The sequence below is a fragment of the Perca flavescens genome, chromosome 2 (assembly GCF_004354835.1).
Source record: "Perca flavescens isolate YP-PL-M2 chromosome 2, PFLA_1.0, whole genome shotgun sequence".
In the NCBI taxonomy this organism is placed as follows: domain Eukaryota; kingdom Metazoa; phylum Chordata; class Actinopteri; order Perciformes; family Percidae; genus Perca; species Perca flavescens.
In genome coordinates, this window is record NC_041332.1 from 19,092,670 (window position 1) to 19,120,547 (window position 27,878).

The 27,878-nt window shown below is 38.6% G+C and overlaps 1 protein-coding gene across 1 annotated transcript; it reads right to left on the minus strand.

The window, feature by feature from the left end:
• Positions 1 to 8,192: 8,192 nt before the first annotated feature.
• Positions 8,193 to 25,884, minus strand: cygb2 (cytoglobin 2). Its single transcript, XM_028568841.1, has 3 exons — positions 25,616 to 25,884; positions 15,577 to 15,808; positions 8,193 to 12,473 (listed from the first exon to the last, which is right to left on the minus strand). Exons 1-3 carry the CDS (start codon positions 25,804 to 25,806, stop codon positions 12,309 to 12,311), a joined length of 588 nt encoding a protein of 195 aa, XP_028424642.1. The 5' UTR covers positions 25,807 to 25,884; the 3' UTR covers positions 8,193 to 12,308.
• Positions 25,885 to 27,878: the final 1,994 nt, after the last annotated feature.

Genomic DNA, 27,878 nt, shown 5'->3' on the forward strand with positions numbered 1-27,878 from the left:
GACTGCACACCTGCCCCTCATCCCTTTAATCATCCATCTAGTATTGTAACAATCAATCAATCAATCAATTTATTTGTCACATGAAATCATATAAAATACAATTTCAGTGAAATGTTACCCTGTTAGTTCATACAATTTATGCATAAATATAAATAAATATATATATGTGTATGATACTAGTCCACCTGCAACATCCAAGTCTAAGTTAAACTGTGATACTCTGATTTAATTGGAAGTTTGGTAAATTGGTAAACAAGCAGATTTAATGTTTGGTATGTTTACCATCTCAGTTTAGCATGTTGGCATGATAATATTTGCAAATCAGCACCAAACACAAAGTACAGCTGAGGCTGATGGGAATGTCATAAGTTTTGCAGGTATTTGGTCAGAATTTGACCAAATGTTTAATTTAATGATAACCTTTTTTTTGAAGCTAGATGAGTCTAGATATCACCAAAATTATCACAGTTGATCCAGAGACATTTTGTGGCAATCTATCCAACAGTTGTTGAGACATTTCACTCTAAACCAAATACCAATTCATGGTGGCACTATAAGAACATTTAGGGGATTACCTTAAGGCCTTAGTATTCATTATCTGGAGACAATGAATTGTTCATGTGATTTAAAACAGTAGGCTATCTGACAAGGTATTGCCATGTTGTAAATCTGTGAACAATTGCAGATCACCTGCTGTACTGCAGCATTTTTAGCCACATTAAAATCTGTATCCCACTTATATACTAGTGCATGATGACCATTGTTAAGGGGAACAACAACAACAACAACAACAACAACAACAACAACCTGGCAACATAATGAGGATGGCTCCAAGACACAAAATGGTTTACAAAAATGGATACACACACACACACACACACACACACACACACACACACACACACACACACACACACACACACACACACACACACACACACACACACACACACACACACACACAAATCTAATCCTTAGCCTGCCCATTCTCTGTCTCATTACTCGGACGTTTTATTTCTTGCTGACAGCAGGACATGGATATTCTCAAGCCAGTGATGACGTTCCCAGCAACGGCATCTGTGACTCTGCTGTCACCGCTCTGTCATGAGACCTCTGGTGCATGGACGGCAGACAAGTTCACACAAGTGGCTGACAGGAATGTCAAGTTGCAGCGATGTGGCTGTGCATCTCATCTGCAGCTTTGAGACGAGCTCAGGCCGCCTAATTGGAAAATTCTTCAGGCCTCCTCTCAAGCTTTCTGTTGATTGAGAGCTGCAAGGACTCACCAATGCCTAAAAGGGGTTTAAGTGTCACAGAGCTGTTATTTGTGTTGACCTGCATGGGCTGGCTGGCTTAGCCATGCTCTGGGTTTGCTTGACTGAAAGAATTAAGGGATTTATTGGGGCAAATTTACAAAAAAGCATTTTGAACAGTTAGCTCCATGGTTCCTACATTTCAGGAATTGTATTGTAATTATTCAACATATGGACGATGTTTGCTAGAATTGACCTGCTATTAAATTCTGTAGGCTCGATAGTTCTATACTGCGTGCACACATTTTAAAAGAAATATCTCAACAACTTGGATGGATTGACTTCAAATTTGGTACAGACATTCATGGTCCCCAGAGAATGAATCACGACGTTGATGACCCCTTGACTTTTTCTCTGGCGTTGAAATTTGCGGTTTTGAATGAAATCTCTCAACAACTGTTGGATTGATTGCTGATAAAATGTTGAACAAATTTGGTCCAAACATTTAGGTTCCTCTTAAGATCAATTCTAATATACTGTAATATAATATATTTGGTGATCCTCTGATTTTTTATCTAGTGCCATCATCATCATATAAAATTTTTAATTTGTCCAATACTTGGTTTATGGCTTACTAATACCTGCAAAACCAACTATATTTCCATCAGCCTCAGCTGTACTATTACTAACATGCTGAACTAAGGTTGTGAACATGGTGAACATTATACCTGCTTAGCATCCGCATGTTAACATTGTCACTGTGAACATGTTAGCATTTAGCTCAAAGCGCCCCTGTGCCTAATACGTGGGGTATACTCGCCGCAGCCGACCTGTCGAGCACCAGTGTGATGTCATGGGAGCGCCGTAACTGTTTATACTCCCGCATGGTGGTCACGACACTAGTTGCAGTCTTCTCCTGAACAGAGGTGGCGCAACTGAGGAAAGGCTACCGACCAAGCTATTTCTATGGACTAGAAGAAGAAGAAAAAGGTAAACAACGGCAGAACTGGAAGCAGCATTGACGTCAATGCTTCGATTTGATTCGATGACCTAATTTGTCGGAGTTTACAAGAGAGACTTGCAGTCACTCTGAGAATCCTGGCATCCGGTTACCCTCAAGCTTGTTCAGGCTTCCTGTTTCTGCTTTGTCGCACACCGCTGAAAGAAATTAGAGTGGTGCACGCCCTCTGGATGCAAACTCAAAATCCTGGCGCGCCAGCAAGATCTACATCATTTTGACATCACGTTGGCGTGCGCAAACTCGGATGCGGCGACTGTAAAATGGCCTTAAGGCCTCAAAGTACCGCAAGCATGGCTGTAGACTTTTGGCCCCAAGAAAATCTCAGAAGGTGGAGTGGGTCGTCCTTTAATCTCACGGTTGCCGGTTTGATAATCCCCTGACCCCTGCTCCTCCTATCCACATATTTAAGTGTCCTTGAGAGAGACACTAAACCCCATGTTACTCTAGATGGGCAAACCATCGCCTTGCATGGCAGCTCCACCCCTATTGGTGTATATCTTTGAGTGTGTGAATAAGAGGGAAATTGTAAGCAGTCAAAAAGTCTCCATCTCCAACCATCTCCTAGCTTTGTTTGCTTAACTACATATTACAGTCTTCCCGAGAGGATGGAGTCCATCTCCATGACAACTGAGGAAACTCCATCCACAAAGGAGGGAATTGCTGCGTGTATGTTCATAAGAAGTTCATTCACCTCCTTAAAGGGTCTTTAAAGCTGCATTACTTGGTTTTTGTGAACACTTAGGGGCAGTGGAAGAAGCTTTAAACAGAACATTCATCTTATAAAGTTAATATGGCTAACATGCTAGCTAACAGTTGCCTTTTTATACACATTACTTACACATCCAGCAGATACAGAACAACATTAGCATTAATTTGAAGTCATGTTTCTGGAAGCCATTATTAAAGTCCAATATTTACTCTCCTTTTAGCATGTTTTGGTCTTTACCAACTGGCTGAATTTTCCACAATGTTACACTAGCCTTTCTGTCATTTGGTGGTGGGACAGGTAATGTGCAGTGGGTTTAATTTTCTGGAAACAGCTGCCTGCTGCGACGGGAGACAAAGTTGATGAGAGACTGAACCAAACAGTAAAGTAGGTGAAGCGAAGACAATGCGCTAGAGATAGACGTGCGTGCGTGTGTGTGTGTGTGTGTGTGTGTGTGTGTGTGTGTGTGTGTGTGTGTGTGTGTGTGTGTGTGTGGGTTAGGGAATGATTAAATGATAACTGTTATGGCATCTATAAGCCTAAGTAGCTGAAGATATGTCATGTCATGTTTTAGCTTCTAATGGTTCTCAAAGTCAACCTGTTATTAGCCTCTGTGTGTTCTTAAAGAGTAGAGTTTGTCCAGGTGTGTTGATGAGCCCATGTTGCCAGCACTCTTGGGAAATGACTATATCTAGCAGTGGGAAAATGTGTCACCATGGTGACAAGTCAGTGTCCTGTCGAACACGCTGTGCATGATGGAAACACTCATTGGAGAATTACTATTTTCAGACTTTCATGGTGTTTACCTGCTTCACCTATTCCTGTTACTCGAGCCAGGCAGCAAGACAGTAAAATTGTGTTCCCAAATACGATATTAAATCCTTATAATAAGTATAAGTATTTTCTACTCAACCATTACAGTAACCTGTGAAAGCAAGACAAAATATTTTAAAAGAAATTGCCTGCACTCAGAAAGCAGATATAACAAAGTTGTCTTTGATGATACAATGTACACTTTGAATACATTTTTGTATGGATTTGAAAAATGACAGTCTTCCTCCCTGCATGAACCTCCCACTGGAGCCTCAGCTAGAGTCTTGCCTGCAGAGTCAAGCAGCGAACAGGAAGCCATTAATCATTGATTAAAAACATTTACATCTCATTCCATTTAATCATCTCTTGTTCCTGAAACAGTGGGACTGCCAAGCATAGTATCTGCATTGACTACCTGCAGGCAGGAGATATGAGCTGTGTTGGGTTATCTGGGTCAAGTTCACCTCTGGCTGAGGAGAAAAAAAAAAAAAAACTGGATTCCTCTGCAAAAACAGTTTAAGAAAAATAATACATAGAAAAATAATACATTCTCCTTAGTTTCTGCTGCCAGAGTCCTCACTTAAACAGCAAAGTGGAACACGTCACACCAGTACTCAGCTCTTTGCACCAGCTTCATGCGACTGGTTTATAAAGCACTTAATGGTTCAGGGGTAAAATACATTTCTGATCTGCTGCTACGTTATGAACCCTCCAGACCTCCCAAGGTGAAGCAGCATTCATTTTCTGGGCACCACATACAATATCTGCAACACTCTCAGTTCTCTTAAATCCAGGGTTAAAATTTTGGTAACGCTTTAGATTACGGCCCACAACGTAGGTCATGCTGTACCCCATACTAATAGAATAGATACCCATTAGTTAAAATACCTACAGTATAAAATATTTTTGTATGTTCCCAGATTGTTACCCCCTATTATAACTTCACATCTTGTTCTGTTGTACCTACATGTACGGTATGTATCTGTAGGTACTCTACTGGTGCACTTTTATCACAAAAAAATGATATTGTTAATTGGGAAGAATTTGTCTGTACGTTGTGGGCCATGATCTAAAGCGCTATGTAAACTATACTGTTTGCCACTTCCCTCTATTAATTCAAATAAAAATACAAAAATACCATGAAAAAACAACAGAATCAGTCAACAAAACATTGGACTTTTACACATCAGGCCGTTGTTCGTTTTAACCATGACCATTATCGTGGTCCCCAGAGGTTCCACAGAGTTTCCACAAAAATGTCTAAAAAATGGTTTAATATTTATTATGTGAAAATGGAAAAGTATAAGCAAATCACTCTGGATAAAAATATGAGTAAAATTTAGCATATAAATGCAAACATTGTTTTCCAGGTGATGTAACATTTTGTGGTGAGCATGGACTAGCAGCCAATTAGCTTTAGATAGACTAGTAATGTAACTTGTGTGCTCATCGTTTCACCAGTGATTTTTCGGATTCATTTTAGCCTGAACGTTGACATAAGGTAATTTTGTACTTATATATGTAGTGAAAACTTTACAAGAAGCTTCATCTGAATCAGATATATTTATATATGAAATGTTCAAAATTTGTTTATTAGGATAAACCCCTTGAGATGAATCATCTCGTTTTCGAGGGGGTCCCAACATATAACACAATCATTACATAACAACAGAAGAGTTAAAGAAAAAATAATTTAAATAAAAATACAATTAGCAATACGGCAACATACACATACAAAGCAAAAAACAAAACAAAAAACAACAACAACATATGCATATGTTCATCAATACATTACAACCACCAAATGGTCAAGATGGCCAATAATAAGTAAATAAGTAAAAAGTAGCGTGTGAGTGGATTTCTAACTACAGTCAAATATAAACATTAGGTATAGACAGTAGGCATAACTGACTGCATCATTAATAACAATGGCAGTTCATCTTAAAGTGAGCAGACAGGGAATGTTTAAACAAACCAAGTAGTGAAATTGATCTTATTTCAACAGAAAAACGTAAAAGCTCTTTTGCCAATTGTTTTTTTTACTTGTGGGACAGAGAAGTAGAGTTGAGTAGAGTGCCGAACTTCGTAGTTTGAGGTATAAGGTACAATATACTATTTTAAATAAAGAGGATAATTGAAAGAAATACATTTAAATATAAGTTGAATCCTGTGAGTGTGTCTTCTACTACTTAAACTACTTACTGCCTTCAAGTCTTTCAATGGTCTAGGCCCTAAATATATTACTGACATGTTTATTGACTATGAGCCTGGTAGGTCTCTCAGATCAGCAGGTACTGGTCAGTTGGTGGTGCCCAGAGTTCTTTCCAAGAGTGGTAAAACGGACTTCAGCCATTATGTTGCCCACTGCTGCAATCAGCTTCTGCTGGATCTAAGGCAAGCACCAACTATAACCATTTTTAAATCTAAGTTAAAGACCATTCTCTTCTCCAGAGCTTTTAATTAGTCTCATTTTATGGTATTTTTAATGACTTTATTATTTGTTTGTAAACTATTTTATGCCTTTATAAATATGTGTCTGTCTTCTCATGTATCTCAATTGTATATTTTTGTTGTTGTTTCTGCCTGTAAAGCACTTTGAATGACCTCTGTGTATGAGAAAGTGCACTATAAATAGATTTGCCTTGTCTTGCCTTGCCTTAAAGATGGCCATCATACATTATACAGTGATGAGTGCGATAATGACATCCAAGGACAAATCTGCAAAGTCTATTATATACTGTGTTAAGGGGAACAAGGTCTGATTTAAATGCATTTTGATATACAACATCACAATAGTAAAGAATTGGAAGTATAAGTTGAGAGGCAAGTTTTATATGAACACTGCGCGTAAAGCAATTCCGAGATCCATATAAAACATTGATTCCAAAGTTCACTTTACATAACACTTGCTCAATGTGTAATTTGAATGAGAGTTCAGTATCAAGCCATACACCAAGATATTTAATCTTATCAACTTTATGCAGAGACATGCCATCATTACAGGTTGTTACACAGGAACAAGGTTTTGATTTGAGTTTTTGATTGGTACCAAAAATAATATAATAGGACTTGTTTTGTTAAGCAGTAATTTATTATGTAAAAGCCTTGTAGGATAATGAAGTCAGACTGAAGAGAAGCTTGAATTTGTGGTAAATTAGGTTTGGATCTATATATATATATATGACAGTGTCATCGGCATACAGTTGAACACAACAGTTATTAAAAATTGATGGTAAATTATTTAGAAAAAAGAAGTGGTCCCAATGTTAAGCCCTGGGGCACTCCTCTGTCTTGAATCAAAAAATCTGATTTACTTCCCTGTAGGACTACACATTGTTTTCTATTATGCAAGTATGAATTGAACCACAAAACTGCATTTTCAGAGAGATTGATATCATGGAGCTTATCTCAAAGGATATAATGATCAACAAAATCAAAAGCTTTAGTTAAATCAATAAAGATGGGACCTGTGAGTTCACCATTATCTGCAGCACAAAACACATCATTGGTGAATTTAAGTAGGGCTGTAGTTGTGGAGTGATTAGTTCTGAAGCCGGATTGAAATTATGATATATATTATTGGTATTGAGATGGTGTGAAAGTTGATTATAAATTAATTTTTCAAAGACTTTAGCAATAGAACATATAATGGATATAGGTGTATAATTGTTTGGATCATGTACATCTCTAGTTTTATGGAGTGGAGTGATGCGTGCACATTTCCAGATAGCTGGTAACTCACATGTAGGCAAAGAAAGATTGAATAAATCAGCAAGTGGCTACATAAAAATATGGGAAGCTAGTTTAATAAACCTGTTTTCTATTCCATCAAGTCCAACACCACTATTTACATTTAGATCATTAATGGCATTCTGAACTTCAGTTGGTAAAATTTACCTAAGAGAAAAATAACTGCAGCAAGGTGATGAATTACCAAAAAAACAGGTGGAACAGACGGAGGAGAAATGTTGATTGAATGCTTGGGCAATAGATAAAGAGTCATGAAGTATTGTATCGGCCACTCTTATTTGATTAATTGAGTGTTTATCTGATGTATTAGTAATGATTTTGATTTTTTTCCAGAATTGCTTAGGATTCTTAAAATCACTAGTGAGACATTCTCTATAGTAGTTTGATTTTGCATTACGAGTTTTTGTCTTGCTCAAATTTCTCAACTGCCTGTATATTTCCCAATAAGTACCATCCTTTTCTGACGGAATGTTGACCATGCTTTGTCCCTCTGCTTAAACAGACTATTAAGTTTGGGGCTGATCCAAGGGAGATGTTTACCCTTGACCTTTGTAATTCTCCAGGGAGCATGTTTGTCCAAACATCAATAAATTCAAATGTGATGTGTTTTTTAAATAAAAAAAAAAACTCAGTCAGAGACAAACTTAAGTATATTTTATTGATTTTATTGATGGTCATGATTCATTTTCACAGGCCTGCAAAGGTACAAGTTGTGGTAGGCTGTGCAAACATGCGCATAACACTACAAAGTCACAGCACTCGCTCCCACCAACGCAGTATACAATGAAATATTCATATACAGTATTCAAATACATATAATCCCTCTCCTAGATATATTTAGAAAAATATAAAGTCCTAACTTTTCAACTGATGGACAGAAACATTTCACAACAAATACACAGAGTTCCATATGCTGTGACACCCTTATTTGCTGAAAGAGTTTGAACATGTGAGTAAAGTTTGTCTACTTTTCTTCTTAAAATTAAACTGGATTAGTAAGTAATGCTATATTACACTTGGCATGCGAGGACATGCCCAACTCACCATTTAAATGCAAGACCATGTGTGTATGTGTGTGTATGTGTGTGTGTGTGTGTGTGTGTATGTGTGTGTATAAAGTGATAAAGAAAGCAAGTGAGCGTTATTGGAATGTGTCTGCACATAATTGTGTGTGTGTGTGCGTGTGTGTGTGTGTGTGTGTGTGTGTGTTTATGGTGTGACAAGAAACATCCTGCATAGAGGGACACGAAACCTGCCGCTTAGCAAAAGCAACAGTACATCTCCATCGTGTGTGTGTTTGCAGACGGGTTTGACATCACACAGTGTTTAATAAACAAAATGTCTGGGAAACTCTATGTAACAAAAATCCTCATGAACCTCGAGGGATGCTGACGTCGGAAGTCGGGCAGACAACAGGATTGGTGTGTATTTTGAAACAGATAATTTATGACTGACAACAGCTTTACTGCCTTCAGAGCTATTTGAGCCAAAGTGGAAATAGTTTACTTTGTGGTTTGTTTGACTCCTGTGTGTATTTTTATCCATGTATTGGCTTAAGACTCTCCAGTTCAACTGGAAAAGGAACTTGTTTAATAGTATCTCTTAGTAAACGTATGTCAAATTTAAATGGCCAGTTACAACCACAGCCAGTCTTGGCTTCAGTACAGATACTGAAGCCAAGACTGGCTGTGGTTGTAATTGTTTTAATCCTGTTATTATGATCACATCCAGCAGATACAGATACAGTTAAATTATCTTGTTATCTCAGTATTTTTAATGGCAGGTTAATTATCTCCTTATCTCAAGCAAACAAAACTGTTATATAAAGATAGCAAGATATTAACTTGAGATAATAGAATTTTTTCTTCAAAAGTTGTTCCCTATGTACTGTATACAGTATATGTTAATACAGCAGGAGAGCCTTGGGTTTAACTTGCCTTTTTCATTTGCATGACAGAATCTAATCAAAAACATGCAGTACCTTTTAATGATACTTCAATAAAATTGAAGTAATTGGCTTATTTTGTTTTTGTAAGTTAACCTAGTATTTGTCCTGGTTTATGAAATTCAATCAATTTACACAGCTATGATTGTTTACCAGCTTCCAAAGGGGAGTATGGTAGCAACAGTTAGGAAACTACTGGTCTAAGGAAAGGCATGATGTGTAATTAATAGCTTCAGGAAGTCATTTTTTAAATTGTGTAAATATTTGAAGTGAATAAAAGGCCTTTTTATGAAGTATTGTTGTGAATGGCTGACATGGTGTGAAGGGTTTAAGACTATCTGTCCAGTCATAATTGTTTTTGTTCTCAGTGACGCAGTCCTAACGGAGGCAATGGGAAGTAACAGTAGATGAATGACCAAATGAGGAGGAGAGGAAACTCATTACTTCCTCATTAATGCCAGATGCCAATGACAAGGGGGCAACTAGGAAATACAGGACGTCACTGGAGCAGATGCAAATTGAAGATTGGATCAAATGTCCATCCTAAACAGATTTGCAATGTATGTTTGGGAATTGACCAGAGAGAGACTCGCAGATGGGGACGGCAAGCAGAAGTGCATGCAGTCCAAAGACTGATTACTGAAGTGCCGGTGACAATCTAAGGTAAAGAAAGTTAGTTTGACAGTTTATAACATGTTTAAGGAGGTGGTGGATAACTGAATATGTCTGTATATGAGTTTAGAGAGAAACTGTGAGGTTTCCACCATTCCCCTGGTCAAATATATAGAAAGCATCCATTGTGTTATAGCAAAAGCAGTACAATTCACATGATGCATTTCATGTATTTGGATACAATTTCTTGTGTTAGATGGGTCAGAGATCTAAGGATGGCACTTCTAAAGCTGACATGTTTTCCATAGCTATCCGGAGTGATTTTCTAAAGCCCTTAATGGAGCCTTTAATGCCTCATGTCTCTCTGATGAAGAGGTAAACTAACTGACAGTCCTGTAAATATTAGCATGCCTGTGTGTGAGTGTGTACACGTCTGGTTGCTGATTGTGTCCACCTGCTGATATTTTCCATCTCACTTCCACAATGTTTGTGTGTAATGAAAGTGAAAAAAAATGAAGCACTGTTGCTAGTCCAAGACTTTTAGCAAAGAAAAAACAGCCCTCTTTAACACGTCAACAGACCAACGTGTCAATGAGTTGTAAACAAAGGCAGAAGAGTATGCACACTTGCCCACTGTACACTTATACAAAGAACACCTCGGTAAAGTTAAACAAGACATTAAGAGCACGCAATGAATCAATAGAGAGATAAAGGGGCACAGGTTCCCTAAACATGAGGATATACTTTAGTAGGACACAAAGATAATCTATTAACAGTCAGCAGCTCCATGGTCCAATAGCCAGGGCTTCAACAACTAATTTCCCTCCTCTTAGAGCTTAAATATCACTTCTTCTCTAAAGATTTCTTAATCTCTTTTTAAAATATCATAAGGTGTAGGTCTATTCATATGTGCGGCTTAGCCGGAAGATGCTTCTTTCACTACAGGTTTCCACAGAAATGAACTCTGTAAAGTAATAATCCGCAACATTTTCGTATAGCCTAAATAAATGTCTGTTTCTGCTATCCCCAGCTGACCATTCACTAAAACGCCCTACCCTGAACAGCCACTGTCCAACATAACGTTAGCTTATCTGTAACTACACACAGCAGGCCTGTCGAGCTTTGGATTTTTTCACATGCTAAAGCAATGTGCGTGAAGCTGCATTGAGAGCAACGTATGGTATTCAAGAGTTTGGAGGGTGCTGTTTTTTTTTTCAATCAAAAACACCAAAAGTTGAAGAGTGCAGTATATAAATAGTGTGTTTGTCTGCTCTAACCTACGCTGCAAATGTTAGCATGCCTAGCTTCCAGCTAACACTTACAGTACTATAACACAGTATTACAGTATTTTTCTTAACATTTTTCTTTATCATAATGTACCATAATGCTAGAACTACTGTATATAGCTATGCCACAATACAAAAACAATACTACTTCTTTGTTTCCATGTGGTCTACATGTTTCAAGGTGATGATGCTGTGTAGGACCTGTAGATTTAGACTTTTAGCATAATATGATGTAGCTGTTAAGAAGCCTTCAAGTACATATTTAAACCCTTTTACAGGGTTTTTGTTAAAATTAGTTGGATGGAAACTAACAGTAGCTAACATTAATTAGCTAGCTAGTGATAGTTGATCTAATCTGCTAGCAACAGTTGTTATTACTGGTGGCCAGATCGACAGTGTTCAGCTGAAAATGAGAAGCCTACCTCTGTCTGAAATCAAGGAACCACTGCTTCAAAAATTACCAAGAATTTTGAGTGGTAAATCTGACTTCATTATCATCGTAAACTGCATTGGAAAGCTTGAAAGGCCTAGCAACAGTAACCAAGAGGGGCAGGGCTTTAAGGGTAAATTGTCAATCAATGATGTGTATGCTTTTGGCAGCAACAGTAGTTTGGAATAAACAGTAGAAGAACTGTATAGTGAGCAGTGATAGCTTCCGTGGCTAAAAAACACAGACCAAAGTACCACTGGCTAAAACCTTATTAGAAATAAAGAAAAATGTGGTCTGGCTACATTGTTTGGTGCCAAAGTGATCTCTGGGAAGTGCGATGTAGAAACACTACAGAAATGAAGGTTTAGCACCCAAAATGTCACAAAAATAAAGTTGCACGGATTACCACATTAATCTTATCCATTTCTGTGAAACCATCCTCACAGAAGTTTTGCAATTGAAACTCTTTTACCACCTCTTCTTCCAAATTCTTCACACTGCTGAGCTGGAGACCTGGAGCCAACCCACCTCTGTGTAGGCCCCTGTCACATGCCAGTACACCGCCCCCATCAGTTTGGTCCACACCATCTGCACCTCTGCTGTGAAGAATTCTGGGAAATCTTCAGCCAACACCTCCAGTATCACGCCGCTCAGAATCTGGGAGGAAGAAGGGTGAAAAAGAAACTTGATGAACATGAGTAGAAAAAGAAAGATTGAAAGAATATGGGAATATGATAATGGCAGGTAGAAGGAAGAAAGAGTAATGTAAAGTGTGAGGAGAGCGGTGGAAATAAAGAATCCAATTTGCTCTTACAGAAAAGTGGGCAAGGTAGGTGAGAATTGAAAATGATAACAGTAAAGCATGAAAGCAGTGGGTGGACAGGCAATACAAAGGGAATGAAAATGACAAAGTAGAGAGAAAGGACAACCCAGGTAGGAAGTGAAATGGAGTGAAGTGGGGAGATGAAAATGTGGATTTAAATGTGATAGATGAGCAGTGGCACTGGAGGCAGAACTGGGGACATGTAGAACCCCCTTAATTCTCACTTTGTTTCTGCATTATAAAAGTCAGAAACTGGGAAAGAATAAATTGCATTGCAGTTTCAACTGTAGGAACTTTTCCCAGGAACTACGAAGCTTTTTAGGAAGTCATTACGTTTCGACCGCAGGGATTAGGGTTTAAATTAAGTTCCAGGGACCTTATTTTACCCCCCAAAAAGTCACCAGTCTTGTATAAAGTACTTGAAAGCAATACTTGAGTAAAAGTACAAGTATCTTACCAGAAAATGACTTTGGTAGAAGTTAAAGTCTCCTTTTAGAATATTACTTAAAAGTCTTAAAGTATCTGATATTTACTGTATTTAAGTATCAAAAGTAATGTTCTGATATTAAATGTACTTAAGTATTAGAAGTAAAAGTAAAAGTAAAAAAATCTTTGATTATGAACTGGCTATGAGCTATGAATATGGCCAAAGGTGTGTAACGTTATCATCGTCTGTTACCATGGCAACAGAGTCTGCACCAGGTGCTTCCATGACTCTATCAGTCATTATGCTTCCTCCTCTTCTTCTTTAGTTTTGGCCTATGGTTGTGGTTTTTTTGCCAGCAACAGGCATTAGGCCACCAACTGGAATGGAGCGTGCATTATCTTGGCAATTTAGGAGCAATGATTTGCCAAACCTGCTTTTTTCCAGTGTACAAATTTCTTCAGATTTTACTTTACAGTAATGAGTAACTAAGATGCTTAGGGGGAAATGTAGTGGAATAAAAGTAAAAGTTTCCGGAAATAGAAATAACGAAATACAGATACGTAAAAATTCTACTTAAGTACAGCAGTGAAGTATTTGTACTTTGTTACATTACAACACTGAAAGTCGCTGATCGGTGGGTACTTCACAAAAGTACAGGAACTTTGGGTAAAAGTAATGGGCTGAAGGAACCTTTCAGTTCCTTGAAAAGTAGTTCCTGGGACTAAAATCCCTGGGAACTTTGGGTGGAAACCCGACTTAGTCATCATGTGACCTAAATATGGAATTTCTGTCATGTGACAAGAGGTGGGGATCGTAATGTCCTCCTATATGATCACTTGTTATCATGTCACCAAAATTCCAACAAATTAAACCATCTCCATTACAACTGAGCAACTCCATGCACTAAGCCCATGGGATGTGATTGAAAGCTGTGGAAATGATGGTACCTTTAAGTTGGACCTTGTATTGTTGACCTACTATTTCCAAGAAATGAATCTTAAAGCTCAATAAATTACATGTTCAGAAGATGGCGCAGTCTTTATAGATCTCATATGATGACTAAAGATGAGCTATTCATGAGCTATATTCATTTTCATTATTTATTAACCAGTTGATTATTTTGTATTCATCATTCAGTCTATTAAACCCCAAAATATATTCAGTCCTCACTTTTGAGGAGTCTTAACCCCTTAACGCCGACTGTCGCTAATTTGCATCAAACCCCTTCCATTCCGACTGCAGGCGAGATAGCGTGTGTATTCCCCACAATGCCGGTTTGTTTACATGCGATACATACCTAGGAACCTTTTGCATGCACTGGTTTCTCGTAGGACCGGTCGGAGTGGGTATACATCCGGTTCACGGAAGCGAAATTAACCCTAACCCCACCCCTACACCTAACCCTACCCCTAACCCTAAAGAAACTACTGTCGTTAGGGAGTAGGAGAGTGTTTTCTTTCTTGCCGTTGTCAAGATCCATGTATTTGTCATTTACAGTTTAGAAGTTCTAACAACTTTGTGACATGAATGAAATCTACTATGTGTTTTATTAATTTTACCATTTTGTAAAGAATTTTACCATAATGCCTGTTGTCGCTAATTTGAATCATACCTAAATTTATATCTATTCCATATGCTATAGACAAATTAACAATCTCAACTTAATTTAGCATCAGCTTGGAGCCAGAAACACACATAATATTTTGTTTATATAATTGTGAATAAATTTAGGCGTCAAGGGGTTAACGAGCAAAAATTTTGGTATTTTGTGTGATAAACCACTTGAAATGATTAATTAATCAGAAATTTTTTTTTCTTGATAATGATGATGTGTTGTTTCACCCAACATGTTCACCACCATCATGATCACCACAAAAATATTACATAATGACCAAAGAGGTTCACCCTTGTACATATGAGGTTAAGGGTACAGGCAATACACAGTGGGACTAATTGTTTTAATGATTTATTCACAAAGTGATCAATACAATTTTAAAACGCATCGGAAGCCAGTGGATGAATGCTTGAATGGTGGTAATATGTCCTCTTCACAGCTGCATGTATGAACCAACTGCAGACGACATTCAAAAGACTTTAAAAGAGAGAAAGCATATGCTTCCCCTCTTCAGATGAAGAGGGAATCGTATTTAAAAATCATAGAGTTTCACATTGAAAATTATGCAACCAACCATACGGTCTAAATTAAACACTGGATTTTTATGAAACTTATTCAAGGAATATGATTTTAAATAGGTAATACATTTAAATAGGCAAAAAAATCCACTGTGGTATTAGATTGGTAATGAGAACATTTCTCTAGGTAATGGGATGCTTTGATATTTCAAGAGGCTGCTGAAGCAAGAAAATACTTCCGTTGTGCAACTTAACCATAGAGCACCTGACAATTATCTTTCAGGTCACAGTCTATTTTGTTTGATGGACACTCCCATCAAGTGGTGAAAACTAGAGAGCAACACGTCTGGTAACAATGGCTCACTGCTTAAAGTTACCTTGAAGTACATGGGTTCCACCTTGTGTTTGATAGCATGGGCCTTTCCCACCAGGGCCAGCACTGACGACACCTTCTCTGGGTCATGGAGGTTCACCACCACAGTATTGATGGCATTCATCACCCTGCAGGCATGGTGCCGAAGTTGGCTGCTTCGCTCCATCTCCTCTGGATCCTCCATGTCCTGGAACTGGCTGAAGTACTGTTTGGCTGATGGGAAGTTGACAAAGAACCTAAGGAGGTGAATATATTTCAGATCACTTTTTACATCCAAACTTCATGTAAAAACCTTGTGCTCTTTACTGGAAATGTGTAGATGTTGTAGTGGCCATTGAAATTCCTCATGTTAATAACCAACAATTCCCCCATCTCCATCATGCTAAACCTGCCATGTTAAAAGCAACACAAGTAACAGCGTGGAACAAACAAATATTCCTCACTTTGCTTGCTCTAAAATCAAGGTGATGGAGGTGCTGTACAAGAAATGAATGTTAGCATCCAGTTTGTGTAAGTCACCTTCCAGTCTGCTGTACTTGAACAGTGCCACGCCATTTAATAACTCTGCCAGGCATTTGTTATTAAATTAATAGCAAGACTTGTCATTTGATGTTTTCTGTAAATACCACCAGTGACGTAGGAGGAGAAGAGGCTGTTGAGGAAGAACAGCCACTAACAACTAGAGATGGTCCGATACCGATACCAGTATCGGTATTGGCTCCGATACTGCCTAAAACGCTGGTATCGGTATATATCACGTAATAAAGCCCTAAAGAAAATCTACGTTAAAGTAGTTTATTTATGTTCTTTTTCCGTTATAACCGACTGTCAAACTGGAGAATAAAAGAAAGTTCTACGACATTCATTGTTTGTGTTTGTTCATGTTTTACAAAGAGTTTAACCTGAGCCAGACCGCAAAGATAGAAATCATATCACATCCATACAGGGATAGTAGTATACAGTTGTTAAAACATAATAAAATATATGACACACTGGTATCGGATCGGTACTCGGTATCGGCCGATACGCAAATTCAGGTATCGGAATCGATATCGGGAAGCAAAAAATGGAATCGGGCCATCTCTACTAACAACAGAAGTGAGGAAAGCCGGTCAATGTTTTTTGGGATAAAACACAGTATGGCAGCATTATACATATACATACTCTACTTTTAAATGAAAGTTGGGATTTAAAAGTATCATTCTCATGAACTCATACAGTTGCAATTCACAAATAACAACAAATTCAAGGTGTTTATGTCTGTGTTCATCGATGCTAATTAACAAATGTTAGCATAATAACACGCTAAACTTAGCTGTATTAGCATTTTGCTCCAAGCATGCTGTTCCTTATGTTTAGTCTCACATAACTGCGAGCATGGCTGTAGACTCTTATTCTTGTTGTGTCTCTCAAAGGGTCTGGTTGGTTGAGCAGGGAATCTGAACTGCAGCTACAGTATATGTCAGCGACGATTGGATGCTGATACTTGAACTAAGGCCACTAAACAAAACACTCTTCCTTCTAATGATGCCATCATGCCACAAATCTACCATAATTCAAATTATGGTTAAGGTTTCTTATTTTCTTTATTGTTTTGTTTGCTTTTTTTCTTCTCTGGTTTGTCGTGAAGAAAGGCTGAGGAAAATGAGAGGAGGGATTAGAAATGAGAAGAGGGAAAATGCTCCTGCTGTGTATAATTTTCTGGTTCTGCATTGTAGTTTTGAAGGAATTTTGCACAGAATCTAACAATAAAGACCATTTCTACAATCCTGAATACAGATTGGAGAGAGAGTGAAGCATGAAGACCCCAAGCACATTACACAAGCTAGAAAGACATATTCGCTTAACATTGTTGTTACTATTCATTCTTGAATTGTTGCTGGAAATAAACCCAACTTGACATATATTCATCTTAACTGCGACAAATCCTATCAGAAGCCCATAATAAAGCCAGTGAAAATCTCTCATTATAAGAACCATGCATGCATCGCAAGATTTGACCAAAGTGGGGACTCATGCTTGAAAAATAAGAATTTACCCAAGAAACGAATAGCCTGAGGCTGTGAAGTCACTCTCTTTCCAATTTTATAGCACTCATTATCAAAACATGACCCTCAGTCTGTAAACAATATATCAAGGCCTTTAAATTGCACAGATGCCATAACCTCTAATCAATCTCTTGTGATTTCCTTCATTATTAAGTAGGTTTTTGACTAAAACGTGATTTACACACACACACACACACACACACACACGCACGCGCGCACACACACACACGCACACACATTTTTCATGTCTGTAAGTGTGCAATCCACCTCACTGTGACGGTAGTGCCTTGCAGAATATTTTACAGTGCTGTGTGGATGATGAGGCACGATAGTTAAGATTGAGTGTAATTGGATGCAGGTGTGCTGAAGAGTGGTGTTTAATTTTAATTTTCGAGCATGTCTGGTGCTGTTCATGCCAGTGGATTAACCTCAAAGACACCTACTGAAGGCACAGTATTAAGCAGATAAAAAAAGAAATTGTGAACGTTAGTTGACTTTAGCCTATCCTTGTTGCCAGACAAAAACAGGTCTCGTACAAAGTAAGCTTTTTCCTTCATTTGTCCGTCTGGAAATTGCCATTCTAGTGTCAGAATGTTCAGGAGATATGTGGCTTGTGAAAAATGAGTCCAATATTTACTTTGGTGAAAAATGGGACGATATAATCGGCCATATTCTGTTTTCACGTTCATTCTCCCATAGGAATCAATACGCTCAGGACCTGCCGCTAGTCTCCTAAAGAAGTGAGGCATTGGCGAAACCCACGTGACACAGGTATAATAAAAATAATACTGACCATATCACTGTTTTAGTTAAGCGTGTTAGCATGCTAATTTGTTAATTAGCTAACAAACAATACATAACACACATAATACAGCTGAGGCTGATGGGAATGCCATTAGTTTTGCAGGTCATAAACCACCAAAGTATTGGACAAAGTGAAATTTTGAATTGATGATGGTGCCAGATGAAAAGTCAGAGGATCATCAAAGTCATGTGTGAATTGAAGTGGTGAACAAACCAAACAACAGAGCAGATTGACATTTAGAGCCATGCTACTGTGGCTTAAAGTGAACGCTAGTATAGTTTGGTTATGAAAAAGTGGTAAAGCTAACAGTTTCAGCTGTCGTGTAACAGACAAAATAACTGGTCCTTACCATGCGTGAAGCTCAGAGCTTTTCAAAATTCATTAAAAACTTGTGATGTGAGAGAAAATGACACTAATCTCAGATGTGTCTGGATTGCTTTTGAGGTCTGCCCAGTAAGCACAACGAGTGTTTTTTTTAAGGTGCAGATGTAGTAAATTCCATTCTTAAACCACCCTGGTAGATGTAAGAGGAGAGATAAACAAAGAAAATGTAAATTGTCTGCTGGGATTCTTGTTACAAAGATTTGTTTTGATTCAGGGGTTTGACAGTTTTCATCACAGCCGACTGTGTGGTCACAGCAGCTCAGTAAGAGGGAGGAAAGCCAAAGCAATAAGTCTCCACAAGCTTAGCTAAAGGCGTATGTGAGAAATTTGGCAGATACTGTCAATTTTTACAGACATTTAAAGTGAAACACAGATCTTCAGCCTGAGCTTTACACCATGTGTTGAGGCAATAATTGTTTTATGTTACCACGTTTAGAGATTTTTTTGTTTAATGACACAATAATTAAGTATTAAGCATGCATGCATGCACGCACGCACACATGCACACACACACACACACACACACACACACACACACACACACACACACACACACACTTCTGCTCTGACCCACTTTAAAGCTTGTCAGTGCTCCAGCTGACTAGAATTGCTCGTACAGTTACTTCCCAGTTGGAGATTGGCCCTCGGCAGCCCTGCTACTCTACATCCCACAGATCCTATGTCATGCTAGACCTACAAAGGCTTGGCTTGCCTGTAGCACTGCTAGCTCGGCTCTACCAGCTGTCACGATATGTACACACTCTTTTCCTTGGTGACAGGAATAATACATACTGTCTAGTAGCTCTTGTTATGCTCAGACAAAGTTAACTACAGCGCTTTAAGAAAACAGTGCTGCTCTGATGTTTTCTTTGAAGAAAAAAAATTGTTATTTTTTCTGTGCCTGTCTTCTTATGTTGGAATGATAAATGTTTAATCCCTTGTAGCTAAGGCATGGTTTTACAGTACAGTACATTAAAATAATATATGCAACAGGCACAGGAAACCTTTTTCTGATCTGGTGTTTCAGCATCTAAAAGTCCCTATCATCCTTTAAAGTGGATCCCATGACCCTCAGAATTTAAGATTTGAAAAGTTTTCCAATATTCTAGAAAGTATTTTTTTTAAAAGAACCCAATATGAAGGATTGCACTGACTTATTTGGGGTTTGGTTCCTGGAAGATTATGTACATAGTGATTTACGTCCAGTGACACAGTTCAGTGCCAACACGGTAAGTATTGTACCCTTTATGTAGCGAGGCAGAACGTGAGAGCGTGGAGGTTGGAGTGATGGGGTTATGGATGGGTGTGTAGAACATCAGAGTTTTAATGCAGGAGACCAGAGACCTAAACACCATCTTCCGATGTAGATCAATTTACTTAAAGATAGAATAATTTCATTTTCTTGCTTTATTGACAATGCTAATCACCTATGCATATTGCCTACATACATGTACTGTTAGTATACAGTATTAAGACGCTGTGTGGTAAAACATCAGCATATGGATAAATCAAATGCTAAGTACCAATTCATTGTTTGATGTGTAATGTACTTTCTTACATATACATAATAGGAAAAATATAGGGGAACACAGTGACTACCTGATCCTTAATATGCTGTGTGTGTAGCTGTAATACTACATGTCTCTAGAGGCATGGTGGGAGACATTTTGTCCCTGTGTGAGAGGAGTGCTGGGGTTTAGTACTTTGGAGAGCTCTGAACACATTCTTGCACCTGTCTCTGCATTTAAATGAAGTCATCAAAGCCAACGCAGCACCATTAGTGGGGCTTGTTAATCACATTTTGATTACAGTGGAAGGGTTTTTCTAATTTTTTGGAGTACCATGAACCACCTTGAGCCAGTCAAGGACGTCTTTTTCACAAGGCAAACTCCATGACTTCATACTGCCGGCTTAATTATTGACAAAAATAAAAATATCCTATATATTCCTGATTTTAGTAGACCTACTGTATTATTTTGTACTTTTTATGTTTTTACTCTGTGTTTTTTATTGTGATATGGATCCCCCTGGGTCTGAAATAAAGCATAAAGTAAAGTAACTGAAATGTCGCAACAACCGTTGGATAGATTGTACAGACATTCTTGTTCCCCAGACAATAAATCCTAATGACTTTGGTGATCCCCTGACTTTTCCTCTAGCGCCACCAGCAGGTTGACATGTTTTGGTTTTGAGTGACATATCTTGTGGAGCTACTGGATTCCCCTAAATGTGGTATAGACTTTTAAGGTACCCACAGAATGCTCTGACCTGTAATAATAACTCAGACTAGCGCCACCAGGTTACTAGGTTTTAATTTTTTCCAAAATTTTGGCTTATGACCAAATACCTACAAATGAATGCCATTTCCATCAGCCTCAACTGTAATTGTAGTGCTAATTAGCTATTCTTAGCATGCTCACAAGTAACATTGTTAGCATTTAGCTCAAAGCACAGCTGTGCAGTGTGTACAGCCTGACAGCATGGCTGTAGACTTTTATACTTGTTTTCTTCCTTTCTCTATTTGTTATATGGATAGGTTGTGCTTTTTGTATTGTATCTATATACGTTTCTGTTGATGTATCTGACTTTCTTAGATAAAAAAAGCTTCCTGCTTAACAGGGCTTTCGTACAAAGCACATTGTTGGCCGTTTGTTTGTGTGGGTTTTTTTGTTTGTTTTTTTGAATTTCATCATGAAGATGGAAGCCAGACGAAGAGGGCATTTTATTGTCCATTTTAAATAGTCTAAATAAACTACTTGATATCGATGTTGCTAAACTTTAAAGCAGCTAACTATGATACTACATTGGAATTAATGTGGAATATGTTAACAATATTCATTTTTTAACCTGATATCTCCATCGACTCAGATATTTTCATTCGTGCTTGAGATTTTTTAAAGTTCTGGTAACATCACAAAGTAGGGAAAAAAACAAACACAATTTATTATATTTACATTTTTTCCCATTGAAATGTGCATCATCACTTTTGCAGCACATTTGAGGTACAACTTTAATTTGGTTGAACTGTGAAACCAGAGCAGTGTGCATCAATTTGGTATGTGCAGCTGCTCTCTCCATCGGAAATAATGGTCCTCCATGTATTTATGTGTGAAAGCCCTATAATGCTGCATTTCAATTGCATGGCTCAACTCATCTCGACTTGCTCTATTTTGGTTTTCCATTGACAAATTGTCGATAGTAACCTGGTACTTTTTTTGCTACCACCTCGTTGCAGGGTTCCAAGAGAGCTGAGCCGAGTACACCAATCCTATTTGTGTGTCTTGCTCCAATGATCTGTTATAAATACAACATTAAATACTTCAAATTAATTAAGTGAGATTGTCTCAAAACTCAGTTTCACTGTGACACTTAATTATCTTCTGCTTGGTGAAAATATGCTTGAATCCTACCATCAGTACTGTCAGTACAACAGTACTAATTAAGTATGCGGTATGTAAGTATAAGTATGCAAGGTTTGATTGTAGTCACAAAGATGCCATATGCACTGTTCTGCTGACGCCTGGGGTGCTCTCACTTTTTGGTGCAATTGCATTTGTACGCATTGGTGAGATCAACTGAGGCTATTGTCGCTGTCTATTCCCTCGATGCATCCAGGCACATGGATTGACATGAAAATGCTAATCTTTGATCACATGTGGGACATTGTGTACTGATCTGAAAAAGAAGATCCCCATGGTTCAAGACTTTGACCGAGAGTCAGCCTCAGGTTATGTTAGGTAACTGACAATTTGTCAGCCAACTGTTGATAATCACACTCCTTGTGCATCACAGAGATAAAATAATGAAAATGTAAAGTGCTGAAACAATCAGTCGACTCGATTAGTAGATCGACAGAGAATTATGCCAAACACTCACTAATACTTGAAGCAATAAGATTACAGCTTTTCTGTCGTGTGTTATAACTGAATACATTTGGATTTTGGACTGCTGGTCAGACAAAAGCAATCCAAAGGCGTTACCTTGGACTTTGACGTTGATTCTTTGTTTGATTATTTGGATGTATATTCAAAATACTTACTTTTAATGCTTTCTTGTTGAGAGTTTGATGAGAAGATTGATACCACACTCATGTCTGAGAGTGTTTTTTTTTTTTTTTTAAAGCTCTGGTGATTATTAATAAATTCTTGAAAATGCAGGCCAAAGCTGATGCCTGGTATTTGTGAATGATGTTAAGTTTGATTGAATCCATAATGAAAATAATCATTTGTTGCAGCTGTAGTTGTGCATCTCACACTGTCAACTTATTATGTGTGTTGTGTTGCTCTTTGGCTACGAGAAGCTCTAAAAGTTGTCAATACAGTATGTATCTATACCAGAGTCAGCAAAACACATTTGTGGTATGTAATGTGTTTGGTAGCTTTGACGTAATTGAATTTGTTGGTCATCACCACCAACTGAGATTTGACAGTAGGAAGAAAGCCATCTCTTCATAAAGGGAGGAGAAAATATAGCAAATTAGGGAAAGAAAGGTATTTAAGAAATGTAAAAGGAGTGACAGAAGAGAAGACACACAGTGTGGCATGGAGGAAGACATTTAAGTGCCAAAGCTTGTTGCTGTCATCCACAGATAAGAGCACAAGACACACACACACAGACACAGACACACACAGACGCAGACACACACACACACACACACACACACACACACACACACACACACACACACACAGACACACACACACATATAAAGAAAAGATGCTCTCTGCCCCTTTTCACTCTCTCCCTCAGGGATTCTCGTCACCCCAAACCGTAAATCAGTTTGTCTCAGTCACATCAGTCTCCTTGGCTACAACTCGCTGTCCATTCTAACAAGCCCTTCAGGGTTTTCTTAGTGTAACACTGAGACAGTTTAGCTGGGGACATTCAAACGGATCAGGTCTTTCTTCTTTGATATATAAAAAAAATTAGACATGAAAAGAAGCAGGAAAAACATATTCATGCTGTGTTACATCGAGTTGGTCTGCAACACTCTACAGTGAAGCTTCACTGAGAATTACTGCCTGTTGAAGATTAGGCACTTGGAAAGAAAATGTTTGATTTTATATTTATGGATATGTTTTGACAACTTAAGAAGACAGTAGCGCTGATTTAGCAAGAGCTGTGAGTAATAGAACAAGGTTACAAGGTTACAAACTTACAGTATATCTAAATGTATGAGGCATAAACTATCTTCTATGCATGAATTTGAGATAAATGTAAATGAACGGAGCACAAATTCAACATCTCATACATTTTTGAAGACATAGGGTGTCTTGTGATACTGAGCAGGGGACTATGGAGTATTTCTTCTTTAATGCATGTGTGTGTGTGTGTGTGTGTGTGTGTGTGTGTGTGTGTGTGTGTGTCTGTACGTGCCTCTATATGCTTAATTATTGTGTCATTAAACAAAAAAATCTCTAAATGTGGTAACATAAAATAATTATTGCCTCAAAACATGGTGTAAAGCTCAGGCTGAAAATCTGTTTTTCACTGCCCTCTTTGTCTGTTGCACATAGGAGTTTGCCCAGCGTTTGCCCTAATTGTACATGCATTCAGAAGCTACTTATTATTAAGAAACTCAGCAAACCAACACCCACCAAAACACCAGCACAGTAACCTTTAGTATACTGTGCACTGCGGATTTCACGTCAGATTTCAGCAGATTCCCTTTACACAAAAAGAAGATGTGATAATTGTGCGACACAATGTCACCTGTTACAACCTCTACAAAAGGATTAAAGAAAACTGGGACAAAAATTCTATTCAATTAGAATTTTGAAATCTTTTTTAAATTTTCCCTGAGATTTGATATGATCCTACATGTTCCTACTATTATCGCTAATATCAATACGTTTGATGCACTATTCAGATGTGCCTATTTTTTATTTGTGCTCTCTGTATTTCTTGGATACTCACCAGCAACAACAAAATAGGGAGGCTTTCGAGAAATACCTCATACATAGTCTCACATTGCCAGACTTATCTCGAAAGCGCTGTTTCAGCAAATGAGTATGTTCTGGCTACATTGCCTATCTATTCTGGGATAGGAGAAAAAAACGCTCTTTCTTGTTTGTATTTCTTTAAACCACTTAACAGCTGTCCTGGGCGGCGCTAAGCCCAGATAGCAGAGATAGCAAGAGAGGAGGAACATCCAGCTTTTGAGAGACTCCTTCGGATGTCAGGCTGTATCCCAGCAATGTACTTACATCTGTTGAGTCAGACCACCTTATGCAAGGTCATTCTCATTTACATCAGCAGTGATGTCGAGCACTTTTCATAACCAATCAGGTGGGCCTTTAATGTTGTAAATGTTTTGTAAAGCAAAACGCTCCTGAAATGTTTCTCAGCATACAATGAGAAATGACTTTGAAATTGTAAAGATGTTTTATTTTCTGAAGTCATCTTTACATTTCAGGAGAATCTTGTGGGTCTCTTCCTTTGCCTTCATGTGTCCTCTATGTGTTTGATGTAAATACAGACAAAATGCCAAGGACAGAAGACAAATTAAGAGAGAGAACGATCCCATTACTTTACTTCCCAACTATTTATTATTAAGGATGCACTGGATGGTTAACTGATCACAGAGAATTAATTAATAGAAGGTTTCAGGATTCACTGTGAGAATAAACTAAACAGAGCAACATAGAACGCTCAAGCACACAGCCTTAAACTTAAGCATCTTAAACTGTAAAGTACAGAATGTATTCACTGATTGTTTGAAAGTTTACACACACATTGAGACAAATCTTGGGAGTTTTTCACAGCGACAATAAAATCCCCGGCTTTCACGTTTTGACGAAACTCACCTTATGAGCACAGACACCCCCACGTCCTCGCAGTTCTTGTAGACGTGCCCCCACGTGTCCTGGATGATCTCCCTCTCGGTGTCGGACAGCGGCTCGGCCCGCTCCGGACGATTCTCCTCTCCTCTCCGCACTCCCAGTAGCTGCGGAGCTAGAGGAGGAGAGGGCGGCGGCGGAGACTCCCTGCGAGACATCCTCCTGCGGCGCAGCAGCCCGGAGGCTCCCAGCAGCACCCGGGGGAGGTAGGGAGCAAGGGAGGGGGGGAGGGAGATGGAGAGCTGAGACCCCACGGCGGGAGCTGGGAGAGGAGAGTGGGGATGAGAAGAGGAGGAAGACGGGGGCGGGGGGGAGGGGGGGGGGGGTGGGGAGAGAAGGAGAAGAGGTGGCAAGTGGCGCTCACAACCGAAAAAAAGAAAAGGGAAAATAAAGCTCCCAATCCCCCCACTGCCACCCACCAAGCTCTCACACTCCAAACTCTCCCTCGCTTGTCCTCCTTCCAACTGAAAACTTATTTCCCTCACTGGTTTGCTCTCTCCTCTTTTCTTTTCTCCTCACTTTTTCCACTTCTCCTCTCCCCACCTCTCTCTTTCTCTCTCCCACAGTGAGGGAGATGCTTGTCAGTGATGCTGCCGTTCTCCCGTCAATAGCTACTCTCCCTCTCTCTGATCCTCTCGCTCTGGTGGAGGAGATGAGGCGTTCGGTGTGTGGTGTGTGTTGTGAGGACCTGATGGAATGAGAGCAGAGTGGGGAGGAAAAGAGAGAGAGAGAGAGAGGCGTGGAGAAATCGAGAGACAAAGAGGGGGAGACAGAGAGAGAGAGCGTCAAGGGTCTCTGACAACACCTCCCCACATGTCTGACACACATCTGGTGAGTAAGAATGTGTTTGTCTATTTCTCTGTCTGTTTAAGATATACATATCAACATCAAAATAGATATATAAAGCACTTGTTATTGTTATTATAGAAATACATTCCCTCTGCATGTGTCCAAAAAAATTTTCAACAATTTGACGTCAATATTTTTAATAATGTATGACAATAATTTGTCCACAATCAAAGAGTCACAGAATCTAAATGTCTTGGAAATCTGGCTTGATAAGAAATGTAAATTTATTATTGCAAACCTTGTTGGCAAAAACTCTAGATGCTTGGCCTATTGTTGGAAACAGAAGCAGCTTCCCTCTGACTTGTAAAAATAAGATTGTTGCACCAGTTTTCCTCTTAGTTCTGGATTATGTCAAATATCGACATGCTGCTGCCTCCGCTCTGAAGCCCCTAGATTTCATTTACCACTCTGCCTTCAGGTTCAATACTGGTGATAACAACACTCATCACTGCTTTCTATCATCTTTGGTGCTCTGGCACTCCATATTATTCCAGTGACTGGTTTAATGCGCCATGGAGCCCTGAACCAGAACTGGAGACCAGACTGCCGCTGCCAGCGGTCTCATGGAATAAAATAAAATAAAAATCCAACCACTTCTCTGTAACATCAAGAACATACTCAATCTCTATCTGCCTGTGATTGATTTGACTGAGCCCGCACCTTGTTTTTTTTTTTGGCCAGTTTTCTGTTTTTTTTGACTTTGTCTGTTCTTTCTATTTTGTTTCTGTTGTTCTATTAAACTGTTAGCTAGCTTGTTGACATAAAAGCTCATGTGTACTCAGCCAACCTACCCTGTATACATAAAGGTTACATGAACTAATACAAATAAAACATCTTATCAATGTTTTGAAAAAACAATTTCAGGCTTTATGACCATGCTAGATTATGAAAAACATTACAAAAGATGGATACTCAAAATACATACAGATCTTTTTTTAATCTTCACTTATATAACTGCTTCCTATTATACTTTTTCTCTATCCACTATATTCCATTATATGCCATGGCAACAAATATCTATTTACATGCCATGCCAAAACAAATTTATATTAAAAATAAAGATGTGTGTGAGCCGGTTCTGCTTCTCCATAACCCTCTCTGGACATTGCAGCGGACAGTTTGTCGGGTAAAGAGGAAGCTAAGGACAACTGGGGATAGGAGAGGAAATAGATCAGAATTGCATTACTGTCAATGCACTGGCTGCTACATAATCACAATATTTCATTGCTTTTTTAATCCCTCCCATTTTACTCAATACCCATTGTTGATAAGATATTCAGAACCAAATTGTTTCTTCAAAAGATCAAATTGTTAACCAGTAGCCAGGATTTTAGAAATACTGAAGTCATGAGTCCAATTAATCACTGCTAACACCCCTAAA